The sequence below is a fragment of the Rhinopithecus bieti genome, unplaced genomic scaffold (genome assembly GCF_001698545.2).
Source record: "Rhinopithecus bieti isolate Rb0 unplaced genomic scaffold, ASM169854v2 scaffold_23236, whole genome shotgun sequence".
NCBI lineage: Eukaryota > Metazoa > Chordata > Mammalia > Primates > Cercopithecidae > Rhinopithecus > Rhinopithecus bieti.
Window position 1 is genome coordinate 4,928,008 of NW_016811820.1, and position 25,840 is coordinate 4,953,847.

Genomic DNA, 25,840 nt, shown 5'->3' on the forward strand with positions numbered 1-25,840 from the left:
GGGGAGGGATTGCATTGGGAGTTATACCTGATATAAATGATGAATTGATGGGTGCTGACGAGTTGATGGGTGCAGCACACCAACATGGCACAAGTATACATATGTAACAAACCTGCACACTATGCACATGTACCCTAGAACTTAAAGTATAATAAAAAATAAAAAAATAAAAAAATAAAATTTTTTTTAAAAGGGGCACATCCTTCCATCTTCCCAAGAGATACTTCCTACCTCCTGTCCTGCCTGGACATGGTCTCAGGAGTCTTGGAGAGCAAGGAAAAACGCAATAAAAGAAACAAACAAACAAAAAAAGGTACGATTATATCCTACAATGAGATCAAAGGACATTAAGTAAAAACCCAAGGAAATTTGCATAAATCATGAGCCTTAATGAATAACAATGTATTAAAGTGGTTCATTAACCGCGGCACATGTACCATACTTAAGTAAAATGCTAATGGGCAATACCGGGTGTTGGGGATATGGGCACTCTGTGCTATCTTTGCAATGTTTCTGCAAATCCAAAACTGTTCTAAAAAAATAAAGTTTATTTTTAAAAAATTTAGTCTCATATTGTCTCCCCCATCTGTGCCCTCTCCCTAAAAGACGGCCTAAAATTGTGTAGAGAGAGAGAGAGCATCATGGCTTATGCATCCTGCGTGCTGATCCCACATACGTGACCACAGACACTTGTTGGTCTCCAGGGGGCATGTGTCTTACCACGCAGTCGCAGGTGTGCCCTGGCTGGCCTCCAATCCTGACGTTCAGAACTGGTGCATTTGGGCTCCTTCCAGTTGGTGCAATGCTTTCAGGATTCCCGGTATCTGCCCTGAGTGTTTGGGCTTCCTCTCAGCTCTGTATGGCTGCACATCGCTGGGTCTCTATTTCGCCCTCTCTCTAGACCTGGCCCAATAGGCTAAGTCCATCCTCTGTTCTGGAAACACCCTGGCATCCAGCACCTTCTTCAGTTACCACACAGCCATTGAGTGAGACTCAGGAAAGCTACCTTGTTGCGCTCTCTACTCATTTAACTAGACTTGCAAGTAGCATTTTGAGCAGGTGCTCTGTCCAGTGGGCTCCCAAGGTCTCCAGGGAAGAGCAAGGCAGGAGCCCCTGTCCCTGGTATTCACATCAAACACCCCCTGGGGACTAATCCGAGAGAGAAGGATGCAGGAATCCTAGTCTCCTGTCTCTTTCTCCTTTTGCCCTTCTCTTCTCCAACTTTTGATCAGAAAATAGAAGATTCCTTTACTTCTGTTTCATAGCCTCCTTCCTTCTGGCTCCATCCTCAAAATTAAGCCTTAAAAGTGTCCAAGGCATCTTCTAAGAATTCAAAAATCTGAGTCTTCCCTGTTAGACTTGAATTTTGCAAGCTTTCGCTGCCCACGAAGCATGGTTTTAAAGTGTAATGTCTCCTTCAGAAGTCAAATGACTGTTGTCTTGCCCTGGGGTAAAAACTCTCTTGACTTAAACTCAGTTGCAATCAAATACCAATGGGCCAGGCTTGGTGGCTCATGCCTGTAATCCCAGCACTTTGGGAGGCTGAGACGGGTGGATCACCTGAGGTTAGCAGTTCAAAACCAGCCTGGCCAACATGGTGAAACCCTGTCTCTACTAAAAATACAAAATTAGCTGAGCATGGTGGTGCATGCTGGTACTCCCAGCTACTCAGGAGGCTGAGGCAGGAGAATCCCTTGAACCCGGGAGGCAGAGGTTGCAGTGAGCCAAGATCACGCCATTGCAGCCATTACATTCCAGCCTGGGCAACAAGAGCAAAATCCCATTAAAAAAAAAAAAAAGAAGAAGAAAGAAAGAAAAGAAAAAGGAGAATTAACAAGCACTAGTTTGATATTTGCCAAAATATTATTCCCATGGCCTACTGCTGAGGTAGTATGATGAGTTCTATGGGTTGGCTGGGTGGGAGACCAGGTTGGCTAAGGAGGGGTGGGAACTTTGCCCTGGGAAGACCTGAAAAAAGAAACACTGGCTCTAAGAAATACGAGGGATTGGGACCGGGCACGGTGGCTCATCCCTGTAATCCCAGCACTTTAGAAGGCCAAGGCGGATGAATCATGAGGTCAGGAGTTCAAGACCATCCTGGCCAACATCGTGAAACCCCATCTCTACCAAAAATACAAAAAAATTAGTTGGGCGTGGTGGCAGGCACCTGTAATCCCAGCTACTCAGGAGGCTGAGGCAGGAGAATCTCTTGAACCTGGGAGGCAGAGGTTGCAGTGAGCTGAGATCACGCCACTGCACTTCAGCCCAGGCAACAGTGTGAGACTCCGTTTCAAAAAAAAAAAAAAAAAAAAGGATAAAAAGAAGAGAGATTGGCTGCCCTGAGGCAGTGAAACATGGCTGAGAAACTCACCTGCCAGGGTGCCCAAGAATAGAATTCAAGAGGTCCACAAATTTGGATGGGAAAGAATATACCTTTATTTCCATTATCCTATAAATGAAATCCAGCATTCTTCAATTAGGAATGCAAGCCACAAGGCACCGCAGAGATAGCAATGCCTGTGATTGTGCCACTAATATTTTCCTATCATGTTCCCATTGTCCCAATTACTTTGAAATGTTGTTTATGCTTACCATAACAGCACTTCAAAATCATGATTATTTTACCCACCAATAGCCCTTATTATTTAATGCATCAACAAAGAAGCACATGTGTTATTATATCAACACATTTGTTCTGCTTAATATTTTTGATACCATACTTATGTATAATATATTTCCTTTGTTGTTACCTCAAGTATTCTATTTTATGCATTTAGAAACATAATTCACAGGCCTCAACAGACTGCCAAAGAGATCCATGCATCAAAAGTACCCTTAAAATATATTTTTTCTGACTCTTAAGATTTCTTTGTACATTGTAATTTTTCCTGACATTGAAATTCTCCAGTCACTCCCAAGCCTTCGGTAAAACCTGATTTATATACATCTGCTGTGTGTTAACGGGGTTGTGGAGAATTGAGAGAGGATGGAGTAAAACAAATTTCACCCTCCCTACCCACCTCCCAACCCCAGAGGCTGGTGACTTGGTAGCAGCCGCATATTGAAAGAAGATGATAGATCCAGAGTCCCAGATGTAGACCCAAAGTGACGCTGCAGAGGGCTAAGATGGTACCAAGCCCAGATAGGTTAGGAAAATGTTAAGAGATAAACTCTCTTCAAACCTAATAATGAGCAGAGGTATCCACAGGATCCTCAGATCGCTGGAAGGCATCTTATGTTGACTTCCCCTAGAATCCTACTTTTCCATTTCACCCAGCAAGAAACCAGAAGATCCCAAAGAGGTGCACTGCTAGGAGCAGGTAGCAAAAGGATCCAGCATGATGAAGAAGTGTAGTAGTTTTAAAACATGGCCCCTGATATAGCTTGGCTGTGTCCCCACCCAAATCTCATCTTGAATGGTAGCTCCCGTAATTCCCACATGCTGCAGGAGAGACCCAGCGGGAGATTACTGAACCACGGAGGGGATTTCCCTCATATTGTTCTCGTGGGAGTGAGTAAGTCTCATGAGATCTGATGGTTTCATAAATGGGAGTTCCCCTGCACAAGTTTTTTTTTTTCATTTTTTTGGGTTTTTTTTGTTTTTTTGTTTTTTGCCTGCCACCACGTAAGGCATGCTTTTCACCTTCTGCCATGATTGTGAGCTGCCCCCGCCCAGCCACATGGAACTGTGAGTCCATGAAACCTCTTTTGCTGTATAAATTACTCAGTCTCAGATATGTCTTTTATCAGCAGCATGAAAGCAGGCTAATGCAGTCCCCAAATTCATTCAGCCTCCTTCTGTTAAGATGTGGTGTCTACGCCTCCACTCCCTGAATCTAGGAGGATTTGCACTGCTTTGACCCCTAGAGTATGGCAGAAGCACTGCTCGCAAGGTTAAGTCCTAAAAGGCCAACCAGGTTCCATCTGTTTCTCTTGGAAGGCTCACTGAGATGCTCCCTTTTAGGATGCTCTTCTTACAACCCAGATACCAAGCTGTCAGAACGCAAGCCACATGGCAAAGCCATATGTAGATGCTCCCAGCTGAGCTAGTCCTTCAGCCATCCCATCCTAGGCACCTGACATGGAAGTGACCAAATAATGTCAGCCCCCAGCCATCTGTGTTTTTCCAACAGAGGCATCAGACATCCCGGAGCAGAGGAAAGCTGCCTCTACTGAATTCCTGACCCCAAGATTCCACAAGCGCAGGATGGTTGTTGGTTTATACCCCTGAGTCTGGGGCGGTTTATTATGAAGCAATAGTAACCAGACTAAGAGGAGACGAGAAGTTCAGGAAGAAGAGCTCCTGTGACGGCCACATGGTTCATGGATGGAGAGCTGAACGATGCTCTAATGGGAGAGACTGGGGAAGGGGCACGTAGCAAAACAGGACTGAGGGCCAACTTGTGTCTCTCCAGTGTCCTTTGCACTGTGATGAGTAGAAATGACTTGTACCCAGAGTAGTACTGTTTCATACTGTCTTCTGCTAACAGTAAGACTATTTAGGGCATGAACTCTATTGACTAATCTTCTCCCCTACCCCACTTTCTCAATAGGAGCAAAATCCTTAAATTAAAATTTGGCACAGGCCAATTGTAGTGGCACATGCCTGTAATCCCAGCAGTTTGGGAAGCCCAGGTGGGAGGATCGCTTGAGGTCAGGAGAGTTCAAGACCAGCCTGGGCAACATAGCAAGACCCTGTCTCTTAAAAAAAATTTAATTAGCCAGGCATGTTGGCATGTACCTGCTGTCCCAGCTACTTGGGAGGCTGAGGTGGAAGAATTGTTTGAATCCAGGAGTTCAAGGCTGCAACAAGCTATGATCTCACCACTACACTCCAGCCTGGGCAATACAGCAAGACCTGTCTCTTAAAAAAAATTAGTACAAACACCAGGAGTGTGTTAGGTGAATTCAGTCTCTCTCAGTGATTCCAAATTTTTCCATGAAAGGGCTTCTAATGAAGGAGAATTACAGGGTCATAGCCCAAAACAGCCCAGACACAAGCAAGAACCATCTTTAAAGTCCAATATTTTGTCTTAAAACTAACATTCTACACCATAACATATGAAGTATGTTTTTAACAGTACAGTGTCTTAAATTACCTGTGATGAGGTAAGAAGGACATTGCATGAACATGTACTCTGTTTATCATCAGATGTCAGAGGTACTCTGGCCCACAGCTGGGTCCCCCCAGGCAAATGCCAAAAGACTAGGTAGACAGAATTCTGATGTGCCAAAGCCCTTTGGAAGGAGTCAGGTGCCTAGGGGTTGGCCATTTAGTATATTGACCTAGAGGGTTTTTTTTTTTTTTTTTTTTTTTTTTTCTATTTTGAGACAGAGCCTCGCTCTGTCACCCAGGCTGCAGTGCAGTGGCACAAACTCAGCTCACTGCAATCTCCACCTCTCGGGCTCAAGGGATCCTTCTGCCTCAGCCTCCTAAGTAGCTAGGATTACAGGCGTGGGCCACCGTGCCTGGCCTCGGAGCACTCTTACAATATTTATCAGCATTGATGCTAATCATCAAGTTGTGGCATGTTTTGTTAAAAGAATCACATAGGAATTAAACGGATCCTGAGTGAATGGAAGATTTCCAAGACATTAGGTCAGCAAATCTCCAGGAAGGTGAAAAAGTGATCAAAATTTCTTAGCTAAGATCATTGGTGATATGTACGGTGGCGTGCAGAATTTACACTTTGGGCATATAGAATTTTTTTCATCATGACGACATTTCTCTTGATCCTGCACCCTCTCACTTCCTCAGGGACATGACTCCATTAATGATCACCCTCAAGCACTTCCTTTCTGTCGCCTCCTTCCCCTCCGCTCTGGTGTCCTCGTTCTCAAAAGCCCTTCCCTTAGGTGAATTGGTACCAAGGTCTGGAGAGCAATTTGGCAAAACCTAGCAGAAGAAAAAAATGTACACATTTTGACCCAGATGTTTCACTTCTAGAAAATATATCTTTAGTTATGCTTGCACAAGTTCATAAGGATAAATGTTGCTCATACACAGATGCTCTTTGAAGCATTGCCTATGAGAACAAAAACACAGCATGACCTGAACAGACATCATTATAGGACTGGTCCAGTACATTGCAGTACAATAGAAAAGGATGCTGGTAATAAACTGTTGAGTGAAAAAAAGTTGCATACCATTGACTTTTTTTTTGAGACAGTGTCTCACCATGTTGCCCAGGCTGAACTGCATGGTACAATCATAGCTCACTGCAGCCTTAAATTCCTGGGATCAAGCAATCCTCCCACCTCAGCCTGCTGAGTAGCTGAGACTACAACGGTACCACCATGCCCAATTCTTTTACTTTATTTTATTTTTTGTAGAGATGGAGTCTCACTAGATTGCCCAGGCTGGTCTCAAACTCCTGGACTCAAGCGATCCTCCCACCTCAGTCTCCCAAAGTGCTGGGATTACAGGTGTGAGCCACAGTGTCCAGCCTACCTTCTATTATTGTCTTATAAGTAATGAATGGTATACATGGGAACTGCACACCTGTGCTTGTGCGTGTGTGTGTCACTTGATGTGCCCCTAGGCACACCCTGGGCTTGCATGTATCTTAACACATAAACTCTATGGTGAGTAGTAACGCATCTCCCCCATAAACCTGTAAACTGCAAGAGGAAAGGGACTATTCATCTTTTTACCCCCAACACGCAGCACAGCGCCTGGCACACCAATGGCACTTGAATTAATGAGGGTGTGAGTATTCATGGGCACCAGGATATGTCAGTTATCTATTATTTGCATTGATCTAAGAACTAGGCATGTCTCCAGGAGAGAAAATAAACACTTAATAGATGGCTTCCAGGCTTTAACAAACACATACACACACACACACACACACACACTCACTCACATCCAGGATTCCAGGCTCAAATTGTATTTGGAAAAACTGAGATAAACAAAGATAAACCATTTTCTTGACTGTAGGGCATCACTAAGATTTTAATTTGCATTGATATTCTCCAAGAGGCAGATATAGTATGGAGCATCATCCGAATTTTACTGACCATGAAGCACCTTCAGAGGAATATTTATTTACATTGATGTTCTGAGAATCATTCATCTGTAACATGCTGCACTAGAAGAATCACAAAGGAAGTCAATGGATCCCGGGTGAAAGTCGGATTGTGAAGAGGTGGGGTCCGAGAATCTCAAGGAGGGCGAAAGAGTGATGAAAAGTTTCTTAGGTAAGACCATTTGAAACTCCCATTGGATGGCGGAAACTGAGAAGGAAAAGATTTGGTCAATGGAACAAGAGTGAGCAAAGCATGCTTGAGCTGACAGCAGAGTGACAACAATCCTCACCCTGGGGACTTCCGAGACCCTGGCAGGGATGTCAGGGAAGGAGCCCAGCGATCAGAATTCCAGGTGCTTCCTGCAAAGTTTCTGATTTAGGAGGTAGGGCCTCCAAATGTATATATATTGAAAGGACAGTCCTTTCCCAAGTGTATATATATATATTTTTTTAACTCACCAGATACATTTTGATGTTGAGCTAAATTTTGAACTGGCCGTTGCTTGGCATTGCTCCTTCTGCTCTGACACTAGCTCTTGTTCCCTCTAGAATCTGATCAGTAAGCTGATGGGAGCAGAGGCCACATTACATGAGGCGAGATTAAGAAGGAATCAAGGCCGGGCATGGTGACTTAAGCCTGTAATCCTAGGACTTGGGAGCCCGAGGTGGGCAGATCACTTGAGGTCAGGAGTTCGAGACCATCCTGGTCAACATGGTGAAACCCTGTCTCTCCTAAAAAAACAAACATTAGCTGGGTTTGCTAGCACGCACCTGTAATCCCAGCTACTCGGGATGCTGAGGCAGAAGAATCGCTTGGATCTGGAAGACAGAGGTTGCGTGAGCCAAGATCATGCCACTGCACTCCAGCTTGAGTGATAGAGGGAGACTTTGTCTCAAAAAAAAAGGAGGAAATGAAAAGTGGAGAAATAGAGCAATGTATACAATTTTTCTTGGGGGAAGAAAGAAGACATTGGTGAATAGGATGGAGGAGGTATAACTGATGGAATAAGGTCCCTGAATACAGTGCGACAGGAAAGAGATATTCCAGCACATGTGGCAGGTGGTCCTTGGACTTGAGAAAGGACCATCCTCTATTATAATGGGCAGGGAGTAGCAAAGACAGAGCTGAATGTAGAAAAGGTGACAGTTGGGTGGACAGGGAGTTGAAGACGTTTCTGCCTGGAGTCTTTGTTTCAATTGTGAGTGAGGAGGTGACACCATTCTTAAGACAAGTGAGTCGGGGTTGAAATAGTCATGGAGACCTGATCACTAGAACCATGATTCACACTGAGGACCTCGTTGAGGTTGAAGGTTAGAAGTATATAGGATCATTTATCTGTGTCCCATATCCTTGTAGAATCTTTTAGTAGTAGTAGTAGTAGCAGTAGTAGTAGGAGTAGTAAGACAGGGTCTTTCTGTGTTGCCCAGGCTGAAGTGCAGTGGCATAATTATAGTTCACTGCAGCCTCCAACTCTTAGGCTCAAGCAATCCTCCCCCCTTAGCCTCCCAAGTGGCCAGGACTACAGGCATGCACCACTGTGCCTGGTTAATTTTTTTTTGTTTTGCAGAGATGGGGTTCTCACTATGTTGCCCAGGCTGGTCTTGAGCTCCAAGGCTCAAGCAATCCTCCTGCCTCAGCCGTCCAAAGTGCTGGGATTACAAGCCTAAGCCATCATACTCAACCCATGTAGGATTTTCCCCTGGAGCACTCCACATACTGAAGCAGACATAACAAGGGAAAACAGCTGTCAAGGAGGATGCCGCAGAGAGGCAGGTTGCAGTGTGAGCACCCACCCAGAGGGTCCACATTCTAGAGAATGACGAGATCAAGTTTGAGGCCATCAGAGTGAAAGTCAACAGGAAAGAAGGTCACAAGAGTTGAAGTTGAGGCAACAAGAGGTGAGAATGTTGCCTGGTCATCTCCATGCTCATTCTTCTCCCTGGTATGATCACAACTTGCAGTAGATATAAGAATGAACAAGCTGCTAGGGAATTCCAGGAGTGAACGGGTGACTATAAGAAAAGCAGGTGATAGCAACGAGGGAGAGGGAGGCAGGGAATGTGCTCCTCAGTGAAGCAGAGATTTTTACACAATGGTTAGGAACAAGCATATGGAAGTCTACCAGTAGCCTCTTCAAGTGAAGAATCTCACTGCTCCTCTTGGGGGGTCTTGGAGGGCACCCACTCTCCCAAATACATACACACACATATACCTTGCCCCAACCAAAGTGGGTCCTCTTTCCGAGTATTGGCATTCCCCATAAGACTTATTTTAGAAAAGCTTTTATGAGCAAAACAAAAAAACATTAAACACCATTGATCATGCCTAACCCTTCCATTATAAGCCAAGGATGAGCTTGATGAAGCTGCTGCATCCTGCTAGCGTGCCACGTGAGGTATACTTTCCCCTAAGACACAGCTCCTGGATGATGCATCCTTTTAGGGCCGATGAGTTCAGCACCACTGAAGTCCAGAAGAGCCAAGCATTGTGGGGAAGAAGGACCATTGGCCAGAGAAGGGCCATGATGGAAGTCCTCGGACACCTGTTAGGGACAGGGAAGAGACGCAAGAAGAGGAGAAGTAAAGATGGCAAGCAAGGAGGAGTCCAGCTGATGATTCCAATCTAGCAAGGAAGAGCAGCTCAGCATCCAGGCAACAAAGGCTGAGTTCCTTCAGCCTCTCACTGTGCGTGACCTTCCGTCACAAGGAAGTTTACAGGTCTTGTTTATGTGTAGACTTTTTTATAAGCTATTCAGAGCAGGGGTGGGAGGGAGAACTAGAGAGAAAAGTTCCCTTTGAATTTCCATTGCTTTCAGAGTCAGCAATTTAATGAGTCATGCATTCTAAATCCTTGCTTTGTCTACACGTTTTCGTTTCAAAATACGAAAAAACACTTTGTTTGGAACATAAGATATTTTTAGATCATATATCAATAGTGCACATCCATTTCTCCCCATATGAATAAAAAAGCTTCCTTTGGATTGGGCTGGAGCCGCACCATAGTGGTGGGGTTGTTTACTTAGCTGTCATTTGTGGAGGCTACCTGGGCATCACTCTAGTTCCTGGAGTCTGTCTTCTAGGTGACATCATGGATGAGTCAGCTCTAGACCTGGTCCAAAGAGCTCCAGATCTCAAAGTCTGGACAAAAAGTAAAGAAGTGAAGGATTTCACTGCTCCTCTTAGGGGTCTTGGGAGACACCCCATTATCCCAAATACGTACACACACACCTTGCTCCAACGAAAATGTGTCCTCTTTCTGAGTATTAGCATTCCCCACATGACTTATTTTAGAAAAGTTTCTATAAACAAAACAAAAAAAAATTAAACACCATTGATCACACCCAACTCTTCCATTATAAGCCAAAGATGAGCTCAAGACCATACAGCGACTTGAGGGAGGTACCCACTGCTTCCTCCTGCTAGAGTTCCTTTCAGACCTCCCTGCCAAGGAGTCACCTTGACAGGCTAGAAAAAAGGTCAGGGCTTCCTTGCTTCACTCCCTTGTGAGACGTTTGAGAGGAAGGAGAAGAGAAGGAGGTCACCATCTACAGGTCACCTCCTCCAGATGCATTGAGAGAAGCATGTTGACACCTTAGCAAAGACATGAGTGGACAATCTAGGATCTTCTGCAGTGATGTAGGCTGACAAATGAGGGGACAATGGACTGCAAGGAAGGCTGGCTGTGGGAAGGGTGGTGTCCTACCTCTCCAGTCCCCAGTCGGTTTTGTCTAACCTATTGCCTTTTTTTTTTTTTTTTTTTTGAGACAAAGTCTCTCTCTGTCTGTCGCCAGGCTGGAGTGCAGTGGCACGATCTCGGCTCACTGCAATGTCTGCCTCCCGGGTTCAAGCGATTCTCCTGCCTTAGCCTCCCAAGTAGCTGGGACTATAGGCACACACCACCACGCCCAGCTAATTTTTGTATTTTTAGTAGAGATAGAGCTTCACCATGTTGGCCAGGATGCTCTCAATCTCTTGACTTCATGATCCACCCACCTTGGCCTCCCAACGTGCTGGGATTACAGAAGTGGGCCACTGCGCCTGGCCTAACCTATTACTTTTATTCCACAAGTCACAGTTCATCATTTTGGGTCTTGTAGGGATCACCTTCTTGAAAAGTTCCAACTTAAACCCTTAATAGCAAATACCTTCCCAGCACTTCATGGAGCATCAATTAACTCCAAGAATAAGAAATACATCTAATAGCTCGAGGAACTGGTATGATATAGTTTGGATATTTGTCCCCTCCAAATCTCATGTTGGAATGTGATCCCCAGTGTTGGAGACGGGGCCTAGTGGGATGGGTTTGGGTCATGCAGGCGAATGCCTCATGAATGCCTCGGCACCCTCCCTGTGATAATGAGTCAGTTCTCACTCTATTAGTTCATGCAAGAGCTGGTTATTTAAAAAAGCCCGCCCCTCTCTTGTTCCCTCTCTCTCCATGTGACATTCCTGCTCCCGCTTTGCCTTCCACTATGATTGGAACCTTCCTGAGGCCCTCAACAGAAGCAGATTAGGCCATGCTTCTTGTCCAGTCTGCAGAACCATGAGCCTAATAAACCTCTTTTTTAATCAATTACCCAACCTCAGGTATTCCTTTATAGCAGCACGAAATGGACTAATACATGGGGGTGAGGAGGTACCCCAGTTCTCCAGTCACTCCCCCTCCCCATCTTCTGTCTGCCCATTTAGAGTGGCAGTAGCTGCGTTCATACATCTGACCCTCTTGTCTTGGGCACTATTGATTTGATCAGGAATGGAGAGTAATGGGCTTGTTTCCCAGGGGATTTGGAATTGAGACCACACTGATTCCTCCATTTGATCACTGTCAAATGGGTAGCTATTTGACAGGAATCATTTTCACATGGGCAGAGAAACCCAAGAGACTTAGCTTTCTCAGATTTTCCACATCCTTCTAGGTCTTTGATGATGAGCTAAATTTTGGACTGGCCATTGCCTGGCATCGTTCCTTCTGCTCTGACTCTAGCCCTTGTTCCCTCCAGAATCTGATCAGTAAACTGATAGGAGCAGAGGCTACATTACATGAGGTGAGATTAAGAAGGAATCAAGGCCGGGTACAGTGGCTCAAGCCTGTAATCCCAGCACTTTGGGAGGCCAAAGCGGGTGTATCACTTGAGGTCAGGAGTTTGAGACCAGCCTGGTCAACATGGTGAAACCCCGTCTCTACTAAAAATACAAAAATGAGCTGGGTTTGGTGGCGGCCACCTGTAATCCCAGAGCTGCACCTCTGGACTTGGATTTCACAAGACCCACCCTCTGCCCACTCCCATGGAAATACCCTAGCATGTTTCCCTTTTCATTCCTGAGAACTCTCCTGGCCTTCTGTCCCTTGCAACCAATATGGCTCTGGGAGATGTGAAAGTGATCTGGAGACGGAAGACGAGACACATCAAGGAGGCTCCTCTCTGCTTTCTAACTTCGCCTGCCCTGCCCACGCTGTGCATAACCGCTCAGGCACCACAGCTAGGAAGCAGTGGTGGCTCTTTGAGCATGCTTTGGGGTCAGAGGAGGCCCTTGGTGCTCCCGTTTTTGCTAAGCTGTCAACATGCTTCTTTCAGTGCACCTAGAGAAGATGACCTGTAGATGGGGATTGCCTTCTCTTTTACTCCTTTCTCTCAAGGGTCTCACAATACCCAGGCTGTGCTTTATCTGAAGGAGGTTACCAGCCAGAGAACTGAAGGGCAGGAGGTGATGCGCTCTGAGAGATGACATTACTGCTGAACCTAATGGGAGAACGTGTTCCAGATGAGCTATGTTCCCACTCCCCTCCACGTCCAACTCCCTGGAGCCGAGACCTTGACCACAGATCTCCCTCCTCTGGCCCCACCTAATCTCCTGCTTTTTGGCTCTCTCCCTCTCAGCCCACTACACAAAGAAATCTTTGGGGATTGTGTGAGTACATGCCCAAGGAAGGAATAACAAAAACAAAAACATGTTCATCATGTGTGTGTGTGTGTGTGTGTGTGCGCGTGCGCGCACGTGCACGCCAATGTGTGATGGGAACAGCCAGGAGGTGTAGAGACCCTTAGCCCCGGGCCCTAAAGGGAGTTTATGTTCAGCCCCAAAGGAGAAGCACATGCCTTGGGAGAAACTGACTCCTTGGGTCATCGCTGTCCCCTAGAGACAGGTGACACTAACCTGCCTAATTCATGCCGCTCACATCTCTGGCCAAAAAATTCCAAATTCCCAAAATGCAGGAAAAAATGGGGAAACATTTTTAATGTGACAATGTGTTGAGCAAAAAGATTTCTTTTCTGTTTGCTGTGTGATATCCTCGGATCTACAGAGGCAGGCAAATAAACCTTTCCTCCGTTGCACCAACTGTACTTGTCACTCAAGGCAGCCCTCCTAGGACTTACAGAAATGTTTCTCTGACTCAGTTCTTACCTCCTTTTTTCAACATGCCCCACCTCTTTTCCAGGGGAAGTGTTCAGCATCCTTTCATTTATCCTAGGCTGGTGAAAGTCCAACCACGACTGCCTTTGGTGGGGGTCCTCTCCTGAAAGGGATGAGCTGAGATGGGGAGACCATCCCAAAATGTTCTCTGACTCTAGCCAGCCTTCCTTGCTCTGAGCCTGCCCTTCAGCATTTGTCATTTCCAGCTTTACACTGTCCTATTCCAGATCCTTCCTCAGAGACTGAGAGAGTGGCTCCCCCAGTTGGTAAGCGTTCCCTTGGCCAGGGGTCTCATCAGCTCCCACCCTTGACTTCTCAAATGTCAAGCTGTGTTGGAGAAGGTTCTGAACAGAGTCTTGCAGCATCCTGTTCCTGGGTCCCACAGTCTGGCCCCCTGCTCATGGGAGAAACTGCTGAACACCAGGAGTTGTAGTCACCATAAATACATCCACTTCCTTTTCTTCCCCATAAGCCTATCTCTAAACTAACTGCCCCCACCATATATGCTTTCAGCCGCCACTGAAAGCTGGTGGCTAGAGCTGGAGATCCCATTCTGAACAGCCTTAGGAAGACAATTTCAGAATGTACCCATTTATAGGACTCACCACAGACCAATTCCTTGATGCCAGCATCACACAGACCAAAACTGCGTTCTATACCAAACCACACCCAGAGTTGCAACTCCTCTTGAGTTTGTACAGCCGAGGGTCTCCAAGGAAAAGAAAAAGAGTAAGATCAAAAACCCAGGGAGGCCTGTGGCTTGGTAGCATAGAAAACTCCTCACCCCGAACTGACCGCATCAATGACCAGAGAGAGACAGGGTAGCCTAGTGGTTAGGAACACAATTTTTTTTTTTTTTTTTTTCAGCGGTGGGAGGTGGGGTGGAATTCAGAGAGACTTGGGTAGGAATCCCAGGTTTGCCTTTGGCTGTGTCATCTCAGTCAAGCTACCTAATGTTTGTGTTACTTTCCTCCTGTCAAAGAGAGACTAACAACATCCTTATGAAATTATTTGAGAATTGATTGAAATTGTCTATGCAAAGCTTCCATTTTTATGCTAGTGCATAGTCCACACTCTGTAAGTTGTATTTGTCATTGTTCACCTGAAAACAAGCATGTCTCTCCCCAAGAGTCGGTTTGCAAACCCGTCCCTTCGTCCCATCCACACATCTCAAATAGGCTCAAGAAAGGGGATAGAATCTCTGTACCCAGCCGGGACAGCTCTCCCAGGTGTCCAGTTCATAGATTCTCCTCTCCAACCTAGACACGCAGCAGCGGCAAAGGCTCCCGGACCCCGCACCACCCCCTACCTGAGGGCTGCCAAACAATCTAGATCCTGGGGTTTGGGGGAAGAAGACTTGCCAGGTGGGGAAGTCGGGGGCCTGGCTCCTCGGCGGCTCCTCTCCCCGTCCGAGGGCTCCTCCGTCCCCCTTTTTCTCATTCTCGGGCTTCCCCTCTCCGGGTTGCTCTGGCAGCCGCATCGGGGGTCCAGGGCGATGTTCTCAGAGAGATTTAGGAGCACATCAAAGGAACGTCAGCGAAGGCACTGAGACTCTGAAAGGAGTTGACAGAAACTTACAGCCTGCACAGTGCTGGGCGATTATTTTTCTCAAAGCCAGCCGCCTAAATAATTCACACCCTCCCTTCCGTGTTTACACAGGACAATGGTAGAAACACAATCCTGGCACAAGAAATATAATTACAGTTGTGACAGATGTTTAGTTATTAATAAGGCCTCAATGTCACCAGAGGGTATTGCACAACAAGCCAATAATGGGCTTTTGGAGCCAACCTTAATGTTTACAGGTATTTTTCCATTCGTACCCCCATGGGCATTGCTGGAGTATGAGCAGTGTGGAGAGAGCTATAGCCGCCAATGTGATTGCAACTTGCAAGGAAGCAACACACCTCACCAGCATCATTTGTTTCCTTGCTGCTGACACCAGGAAATCCACGGAAACAAAATGGGGGACTGAGCTGGAAATCACCATCTAACGGCGAAGGACTCTTGCCAAGTCTCCCAAACTTGGTGATGCTGTCACAATCCCAGGGCAATATCCTCCTAACTTCCTTAAAGCAAAGAGCATCCAAGACGGCATCCCGTTACCAGCTCCAGGGCAGACTTGCAGCCCACGCATACGGAATCTCTAGGTCTACTTGATGTCACCAAGTGGCAACATCCTCTTTCTATCTCTCTCTCTCTGATATCCAGTTACCGCCTACTTGTCCCTTACAACTCAGCTCAGGTGTCGCCTCTTCTGAAAAGCTGTCCTTGACCTGGCCCTCTCCCTTGGTTGAGTTAAGGCACCCCTCATCTCAGCCTACTTCTACTGTCATTTGTCTACAGTCTCCATCCCCTCCTCCCAACACTGTGTTGAGAAAAACCCCAGGCTAGATGCACACTGTGCGGCATTTAAGCCCAGGCAGGAACAACCTTAAAGTAACTGGTGCTCAATAAACACGTATTGAACACACATTTAATCAATGTCAGTTCTTTTTGGTTCCATTGAAGTTAAAAACAAACAGTAAGGAAGACAAACAAAGACTCTCTAGAGATGTGAGGTTCAGAGAGTGTAACTGGAAGACGTTGGTGACGAAACCAACAAAGCCCTGGCCACCATGGATCAGGGACCATCTGAGAAAGTTGTGCTCATAAGGATGTCTGCACGTTGCAGCAGGCAATGGCTTCTTGCAGCCACACACAGATGAGTCTCCATTTCTCATTGCTTGGCCCCTGAATATCGCATCCTGGGAAGAGTCCCTCTGCCCTCTTTCTGCTCTCTCAATTCTGGCGAGAGGTGCATGCCCATGCCTGGGAAGTGGTCTCCTATCAAAGTCAGCTTTTAGGAGATCAGGCTCAGAAAATGACTGTAGAAAGCAGGAAGAAGGCTTGAAGAGCTGTATGTGGATGGTGGACATTATTGTTGTAGATTGTTGTTGTAAATCTGCACACACAGTACCCACTGAAAATTAGCCTCATTTGGCTCGAATGAAACAGGCTCAGCCCAAGGCCCTGTGCGTAACTCATCAGCCACTGGGGTGAATGAATGAAGGATAGACACATAAACCAACTGGATGCTTTGTAATTTCCACCTGGACCAGAAACCCCCATGGCCTTAGCTCAGAGCTGGACCAGATGGTGTCTGGGTGCCCCTGACCTCTGGGGTCTCTGGTTCCCTGAAAGTTGTGGGATAGAGTTGAGCCCTCCATCCCACAGGAATGATGAGATAGGACAGGAAGGGTGTCATGTCCTGTGACTGGGCTGGAACTTCCCAAGGGCTGGGATCTCAAAGATACCTTAAAGAGAGTAAGTGTCTCAAAGCAAGAAGCCACGTCTCACCAAACAGCACATGTGCAATGCATCCACGCAACAGCACTTGGCCTCAAACACACACATGCACACACTGGTCTTCAGATGCGTGCTCACAGATCAGCCTTGTAACATTCATAGCCTAGAGGTGATCTTAGACCCACCTAGCATGGCTGAGGAGGCCTCAGGAAACTTACAATTATGGCAGAAGGCAAAGGGGAAACAGGCATGTCTTCACTCGCCTGTTTCCTGAGACATATGCCCAGGAGCACTCACCCCCACACCCACATGGCTCCCACGCAACTTCACACAGCTGCACACTCTGTCCCCATCAGCACGCACCCGTACACCGCTCACTTACACATGCCTATGACTCATATATTCACACACACTACAACACCCACTTCCCCACACACGCTGCACATGCTGAAACTCTTGGAGACTTCTCTAGTTAGCTCGTTAAGTTAAACAGGAGAAACAAGTGTGTCATTACAGTAGAAACGCAAAAAAAAAAAAAATGACATTTTATTTTCAGATATGCTTTTAGTTGCCATGGCAGTCCCAGCACCATGGAAGTTGTGATTGGTGGTAAATGCATATTTCAAAAAGCAGCAATTAGCTCCCCATATGCAAAAACTTCTGAATATGTTGAGTCCCTTCTCTTGTCAGGTCCCCCCCAAGGCAGTGTGGACATCAGAGCAGGGCACCCAGATGAGAACGCCAAAAGCTCTCTGCAAGGATGGTCCAAGCTGATGGTCGCCAGGCTTCTGAGCCCAATACATTTAATGACTTGGAACCTGCCCACAGCTCAACAGGCGCACGGCACTGAAGGTGGCAGCTCCCTGTAAGGAACAATCGCTCTTGCTGCTCAGCTGGCCTCTGGTGCCCTTACTGCGTCACTCGGGATGTGCCAGAAAAACACAAAGCCAGGGGACCCAAAATGGAGCTGGCTCCTGCAGTCAGAAGCCATCTCTCCAGAATTCCCCTCTCCCAGTCACAGCTGCCTGCTGGCATAACAACGGGGGAAGCCAAACTGCCCTGCACAAGCCGGACTGACCACCCTTGGCCAACTAATGAAGCACCCCATGTTGCCATCTGCAGAGAAGACAGACCTCCATCTTTCCATTTAACTGGAAGCTTCTCCAAGACACAGGCACCTCCTGAGTCCTCACAGCCTTATGCATCTTGGGACCCAAGGTGCATTTCCCAATGAGCTTCCTTGTCCCCAAATTAACTGGCTACCTCATTTCCTGATGCGATTCCTAAGGACGATTAATTTCCAGAATTTGTCCTCTAAAGTCCATTTGCTAATTGCCTTTACAATCACAATCTGAAAGGTCAGCCGGGAGGAGCTGGATTTTTGAGCCTCAGTCTTGAAGTTAGAGCTTTGGGCTAATTCCTAGACCCACATGAGGGTCCTTATCAGCCTTTTTTTTTTTTTTTTTTTTTTTTGAGACAGAGCCTTGTTCTGTCTCCCAGGCTGGAGTGCAGTGGTGTGATCCCTGCTCACTGCAGCCTCTGCCTCCCAGGTTCAAGCCATTCTCCACCTCAGCCTCCCGAGTAACTGGGATTACAGGTGCACACCACCAGACCTGGCTAATTTTTTTATTTTCAGTAGAGACGGGTATCGCCATGTTGGCCAGACTGGTCTCGAACTTCTGACCTCAAGTGATCCACCTGCCTCAGCCTCCCAAAGTGCTGGGATTACAGACATGAGTCACCAGCCCTTGTCAGCTTTTCGTTCCAATAGGTGACCTACCCACTTCCTTTAGCACTGAAAATGTCCCTGGAACACTGGCCACTCTTTTAGGGCTCAGACCAGTAGGAGGCACTCTTATCCACCCAAAAAGTGATGCAGCCCTTGGTCTACCCTTTGAGTGCTCCAACACCTGCGTCACTTTTACCAATCCATAATATGCAGAGAATGGTGGAGTGATGTTGTTAAGAACATCGCTAATCAAATTAGACCATGCAGTCCAAATCCTGGCTGTGCCACTTAGGGGCTGTGTGACCTNCAGAGCCTTGTTCTGTCTCCCAGGCTGGAGTGCAGTGGTGTGATCCCTGCTCACTGCAGCCTCTGCCTCCCAGGTTCAAGCCATTCTCCACCTCAGCCTCCCGAGTAACTGGGATTACAGGTGCACACCACCAGACCTGGCTAATTTTTTTATTTTCAGTAGAGACGGGTATCGCCATGTTGGCCAGACTGGTCTCGAACTTCTGACCTCAAGTGATCCACCTGCCTCAGCCTCCCAAAGTGCTGGGATTACAGACATGAGTCACCAGCCCTTGTCAGCTTTTCGTTCCAATAGGTGACCTACCCACTTCCTTTAGCACTGAAAATGTCCCTGGAACACTGGCCACTCTTTTAGGGCTCAGACCAGTAGGAGGCACTCTTATCCACCCAAAAGTGATGCAGCCCTTGGTCTACCCTTTGAGTGCTCCAACACCTGCGTCACTTTTACCAATCCATAATATGCAGAGAATGGTGGAGTGATGTTGTTAAGAACATCGCTAATCAAATTAGACCATGCAGTCCAAATCCTGGCTGTGCCACTTAGGGGCTGTGTGACCTTGGGCAAGTGACTTAACCTCTCTGGGCTTCAGTTTCCTGATCTGCAAAATGAACCTGATAATAACACCTACCTTTTAAAGTTATTGTAAAGTGTTAGGCACAAAGCAGGTGCTACATATGCTAGCTACCTGATATGGTTTGGATTTGTGTCCCCAGCCAAATCTCATGTCAAATTGTAATCCCCAATGTTGGAGGTGGGGCCTGGTAAGAGGTGACTGGATCACCGGGGTGGATTTTGCCCACTTTCATGCTGTTCTTGTGATAGAGTTCTCATGAGATCTGGTTGTTAAAAAGTGTGAGGTGCTTCCCTCTTCTCTTTTCCTCCTGCTCTGGCCACGTGAAGACATGCCTGTTTCTCCTTGGCCTTCCACCCTAATTGTAAGTTTCCTGAGGCCTCCCCAGCCATGCTTGCTGTATAGCCTGCGGAACTGTGAGCCCATTAAACCCCTTTTCTTTGTAAGTTACCCAGTCTCAGGGATTTCTTTATAGCAGTGCAGTAACCAACAGAGTAATACACTATCATTCTCCATTTTTTTCTTTTTGCACTAATACATAGTGACTGAGCTCCTTCTCTGCTCAGATGGGCGCTGGACTGGATACACAGCGGGATGCAGGTGGGACATGTAGAAGTGAACCCACCACAGATGTAGCCTCACAGAGCTCGGAGTCAAGCTGGGAACTCAGACACAAACACACGAACAGGGGAAGATTGTCCCTGCTCCTTCAGTCTGAAGGATCGGTTTGTTCCTGAGGGTATCCAAGAAGGTAGACTTTGATTCTCCCCTTCTGAGGCACTAGGTATGCAGATGTGCACTGTGTGGCATTTAGGCCCAGGCAGGGGCATCCTTAAAATAATTGGTGTTCAATAAACAAGTATTGAACACACATTTAATCAATGTTAATTCCCTTTGGTTCCATATTGACGTTAAAAACAAACTGTAGGCCTGGCATGGCGCCTCACATCTGTAATCCCAGCACTTTGGGAGGCCAAGAGGGGCGGATCACCCAAGGTCAGGAGTTTGAGCCCAGACTAGCCAACATGGTGAAACTCCATGTCTATTAAAAATAAACAAAAACAAAAATTAGCAGTGCGTGGTGGCTCACACTTGTAGTCCCCAGCTACTCAGGAGGGTAAGGCACGAGAGAGAATCACTTGAACCCAGGAGGTGGAGGTTGCAGTGAGCCGAGATCACGCCACTGCACTCCAGCCCGGGCAACAGAGTGAGACTCAGTCTTAGAAAAAAATTAAAACATACACACACAGAGATAATAAAGACAAAGACTCTCTAGAGATGTGAAGATCAGAGAGTGTAACTGGAATATGTTGGTGATGTTGGTGACAAAACCAACAAGGCCCTGGCCATTATGGATAAATAATTTTTTGTATAAATTTACGGGATACAAGTGCAATTTTGTTACATGCAAAGATTGCATAGTGGTCATGAAAAGACATACAAATTACCACCAATTATTTTCTTTTCTTTTCTTTTCTTTTTTGAGACAGGGTTGCACTCTGCCACCCAGGTTGGAGTGCAGTGGCGCAATCATAGCTCTCTGCAGCCTCGACCTCCCAGGCTCAAGTTATCTTCCCACCTCCAGCCCCCTGAGTAGCTGGGACTACAGGCGGGCACCATCACTCCTAGCTAATTTTTGTATTTTTTGTAGAGATGCAGTTTCACCATGTTTCCCAGGTTGGTCTCAAACTCCTGGGCTCAAGCAATCTACCCACCTCAGCCTCCCAGAGTGCTGGGATTGCAGGTGTGAGCCACCACACCTAGGCCCAAATATACTTTTTTGGGGTGGGGGCTGGGGGTTGGCAGTGGAATGGAGTCTTGCTCTGTGGCCCGAACTAGAGTACAGCGGCATGATCTCAGCTCACTGCAACTTCTGCCTCCTGTGTTCAAGCAATTCTCCTGCCTCAGCCTCCCAAGGAACTGGGATTACAGGCTCCCACCACCGCTCCCGGCTAATTTTTGTATTTTTAGCAGAGACAGGGTTTCACCATCTTGGCCAGGCTGGTCTCGAACTCCTGACCTCATGATCTACCCGCCTCGGCCTCCCAAAGTGCTGGGATTACAGGCATGAGCCGCCGCACCCAGCCCAGTATACTCTTAAACGGATCTCTGTGCTTGTAACCCATGCATCAGATTGGTGGCTGAAGGCCACAGAGGCTGAAATGCTGAGGTCAGCCACTCCGCTCAGACTGTATCCATATACCTCCCTTCCTCAGAGGCTGGCATAGGGTATACTCTTAAATCAATCTCTGTGCCAGCCTATGAGGAAGGGAGGCATATTTCAGCCTCTGTGGCCTTCAGCAACCAAACTGGTACATGGGTTACAACAGACTCAGCACACCAAAGTCTTTCATGGATTTGATCCCTTTTGAAATGTCTAAAATTCCAATCACTGGGAGCAAGATTGAGCTGAAAATCTAATGTTTGTGAATGGAGGAGGATGAGTCTGCATTGTTTATGGACATAAATAATTCATAAGCATGGGTTAAATGATTTTATTTAGTCTCTGGGAGCCCCATGGAACAGTGGTTCCCAGGCTGTTACTCGAAGACCCAGTTCAAAGAATCGCCAAGGAATGTTCCCTCCCTTTTAACCACGTTGGGCATCAAGTTAAGGGTCTTTTGCATCTTGCGGTCTCTGCTAGATTTTACGATTGTTGAGGGCCACATTATAATCATAATTTTTTCAATGCTTGATAATGGTTTTGCCCGTGGTCCTTTCCTCTAAAACCCTGCAAAGATGCACCACATTTAACACACAAGAATAATTTATTTTTGTTATAAATGAACATAATTCTTTTTTGAAGATACCTTTTGGACAAAATGTTGCATGGTGCAGGTCATGCCATATGGTGTGTAATGAGGTACGAGTTGCTGACAAAAAAGAGGATGGGGGCAGAGTGTGAGCTCCAGCCTGCCCCAAAGCTAAGCCCTGCATTTGCTGGAACATGGGAGCCTAGAGCTCTTAAATATGTAAGACAGGTTGTCACATCTACTCAACTGCTTATGAGCAATGAAGTCTCATCATTGCACTTGTGTTGACTGACTCTGCAGAGGTGATTATTGGCCATCATTTTGAATATCTTAATACTAAGATGTATTCAAAAGTACAAAAAAGAAATCTAAAACTGCTGATGTAGGATGTAGAAAATGTCCATGGAATTCCTTGAAAGATGCAAAAGCGAAATCCTTCTATGTGATGTAAAATGAAAACTTGTTTTCTCCCTATCTCTGTCCAAAACCAATTAGATATCATCATGAAAATAAAATACATACACAGTCAAAGCCAAAATTCTAAGCCGACATCTGAAAACTGAAATTAGCTTTTCAAATCACCTCTGTACAATTCTACTGCAGGTAAGACTTCTCAGGAGCCCTAACGTCACTTCGGTCCTGGCTTAGACTGACATGAGCAAAACATCCTAAACCCTGGTTCTTCAAAATGAAAACCCTGGTTCTTCAAAATGTGAATGGCTCACAACAATAAAATTAACACTGAAAATCAGAATAAAATAGGGAACTATATATATTTCCTGAACATAAATACATACACCTCCACATCAGCTCACAAGCCAGCACCCTACTTTCCAGGAAGCACTAGAAACTTTATTGCTAAAATCAGAAAAAAATACCAGGATGTTCACTATCTCTGCTACTATTAACACTGTATTGTAGGCATTAACCAACATGATTAGACAAGCAATTAGAGGCATAAGATGGGAAAAGAAATAAAGTTATTTGAAGGTGATATGATTATATGTCTGGAAAATCCAAAAGAATTCATGAAAAAAACTATTACAAATAATAGGTGAATTTAGTAAAGCATTAGAATATAAGACCAGCATACAGAACTTAATAGGAGATGTGTAGAAGCAATACTGAGTTAGAAGATAACATATGAGCAGAGCCTATTTATAATAGCAAACATAAATAAATCAAAAGTTTTACAGATTTGAAAAAAATTGTATCAAAAGGAAAAAGCAAAGCAATTCCTTAAAATAGAAAATGAACTGGAACACACAAACACAACTGTATTTCAAGTTAATGGCTTAACTACAGAGAAAATCGTTTTTTTCAAGTTACTTGAAAACATAGTATTTTGACTGAGCTTTCCAACTGAGACATAGTCTCAGGACAAAAAGAACCACAAAGAATCATACATAAGAGATTCATGTAACATCATTAGGAATCAAGATTTTCCATGTTAGAGTAAAGAGCTGTAAATATAACAATTTTAAGGTTAAGTAAAAACTCTGAAATCTAGTCTGAATAAAAATATCAGTGTGAACTCATAATTTATTTCTGTCTTTAAAAAAATATGGACATGTCAGTTTTGTCACTGAAAAGACGTCAAGGTAATAAAACTCAGGCAATGAGCACCCAAATTGTAGTCTCTAAATACCATTTCCAGCTAAGTAACCAGTTCCATGGGAGGAAATACGAAAAGTCTTGTCAGGCCTAAAAGTGGATAAGCTCTCAATGATGCCAAATGACAGAGAAACCAACCGGAAGGCATATGCAATGACCAAATATGATACAACTCATTATCCTGAAAATTGACATGAATGTAATTGCTAAGGCATTAAAGTAATTACTCTTTTAAAAGTAATAAGAAAAGAACCAAACAACTGTCCTGCCTTTTCTATACAGATTATATTACAGGATAACCAAATAGTTGATGAAGCAATTCTCTTTTAGAGAGGAATCATAAACCGATAAAGAAAAAATCATAGATTAGAACACCACCATAATCTGGAGCTTGTCTCCAGACTGTGAAAGTACCCAGATGGCTCCCAACCTGGCCCAGCTGCGACCCAGCCATCACCTGCACGCAGCTGAGCCCACTGTGCCCTTTAGTTTCTGTGCCCACCTGTGTGTGGAATTTATTCCTTCTGGTGGGTTCTTGGTCTCACTGACTTCAAGAATAAAGCCATGGACCTCGTGGTGAGTGTTACAGCTCTTAAAGGTGGCACATCTGGAGTTGTTTGTTCCTCCTGGTGGGTTCGTGGTCTTGCTGACTTCAAGAACTAAGCCGCAAACCCTCGCAGTGAGTGTTAAAGGTGGAGCGGACCCAAAGAGTGAGCAGCAGTAAGATTTATTATGAAGCATGAAAGAACAACACACCCACACAGTGGAAGGAGTCCCTGGTGAGTTGCCCCTGTGGGGTGGGGGCGGGTCGCCAGCTTTTATTCCCTTATTTGGCCCCGCCCATGTCCTGCTGATTGGTCCATTTTACAGAGTGTTGATTGGTGCATTTACAATCCTCTAGCTAGACACAGAGCACCGATTGGTGCATTTACAATTCTCTAGCTAGACATAGAGCACTGATTGGTGCATTTACAATCCTCTAGCTGGACCGAAAAGTTCTCCAAGTCACCACTGACCCAGAAGCCCAGCTGGCTTCGCCCCTCACACTCAGGAGCAGCTGCCAGAGGAGCAGCCCCAGCTCTTGTCCCCTCGCCCTGCCCCCGTAAACCTGCTTTGGGAAGAACAAACTGGAACAATAAAAATGCCCCACATTCCAAATCAAGCCCTTGTCAAAGTCCCTTGTCTTCAGCCCAGGAAGTTCCTAGAAGCAGTCAAGCCACAGGACAGAGAAATATCTGGTGGCCCAGCTCTCCCTGGAGAATCCATCTCCTACCTCCAAAAGGAAGCACCCCAACCATGGAGGCCACAGCCCCAGGCCTGACTTTCCTGGTAGGATAATATTTAGGGTCACCATCTTTCTCCTGGGGCAGCTGGTCTAGCTCTGACAAGGTTCTCTGATGGCTGTGCTGGCTCACTCTAAACCCACCTGGAGTAGGCCAGTGGCTGGTGGCCACCTTCAGACCTGGGCTCACCCCAGGGGTTTGCACTGATGGGCGCCCTGGCAGAGATCACAGAGGCAGGTTCTGTTAGACACATGCGCGCACACACACCCTTACACGTATGCTCACTTCCACACTTCCACATACACTCATACATACACACTGACGCTTGTGCCCACCCATTCACACACACTCACACACTCATACATACATATACACTCACACACACCACACATACACACATACATTCACACACACCTCACACACTCACACTTATGCACACACACACACACATGTACACACACACATTCATACACACACTATCATACACTCACATCCACACATACACTCACATACACTCATCTACACACACCCACGAACATACACTCATACCATGCACACCACCCACTGCCCACATTCTTTCACATTGTACACTACATGACTCTATAGCCCATGGACACACAACTGTGCATACTTCACAACCCACCATGGATATAAGCAACACAAACTCAACATACAAAGAGTTACACTACACCAAAACACACACACAACATGCACACTCACAAAGCTCTTGCATGCACTCCTGCAACACCACACACACTCACACCACACAATATACACGCCTTTAACACATGCAACACTCAACACATTACCTCACACTTACTTACACATCCACATACAAGAACTCACAAGTATG

At 46.0% G+C, this 25,840-nt stretch overlaps 1 protein-coding gene across 11 annotated transcripts in view; it reads right to left on the reverse strand.

Annotated features, from left to right (window-relative positions):
- The window catches only part of CALN1 (calneuron 1), a 685,843-nt gene that overhangs the window by 622,383 nt on the left and 37,620 nt on the right, over nt 1-25,840 (reverse strand). For 5 of the 11 annotated variants that reach the window (XR_001889765.1, XM_017895188.1, XM_017895187.1 and 2 more), the window contains exon 2: nt 14,752-14,995. The exons of 4 other annotated variants lie outside the window; for them this stretch is intronic. Coding sequence is in view for 6 of the 7 variants with exons in the window: in XM_017895188.1 (XP_017750677.1) it covers nt 14,752-14,882 (131 nt within the window). In the remaining variant the exon portion in view is untranslated. The remainder of the gene's footprint in view (nt 1-14,751; nt 14,996-25,840) is intronic. 2 more of the 11 variants (XM_017895197.1, XM_017895190.1) reach the window with 1 other exon arrangement.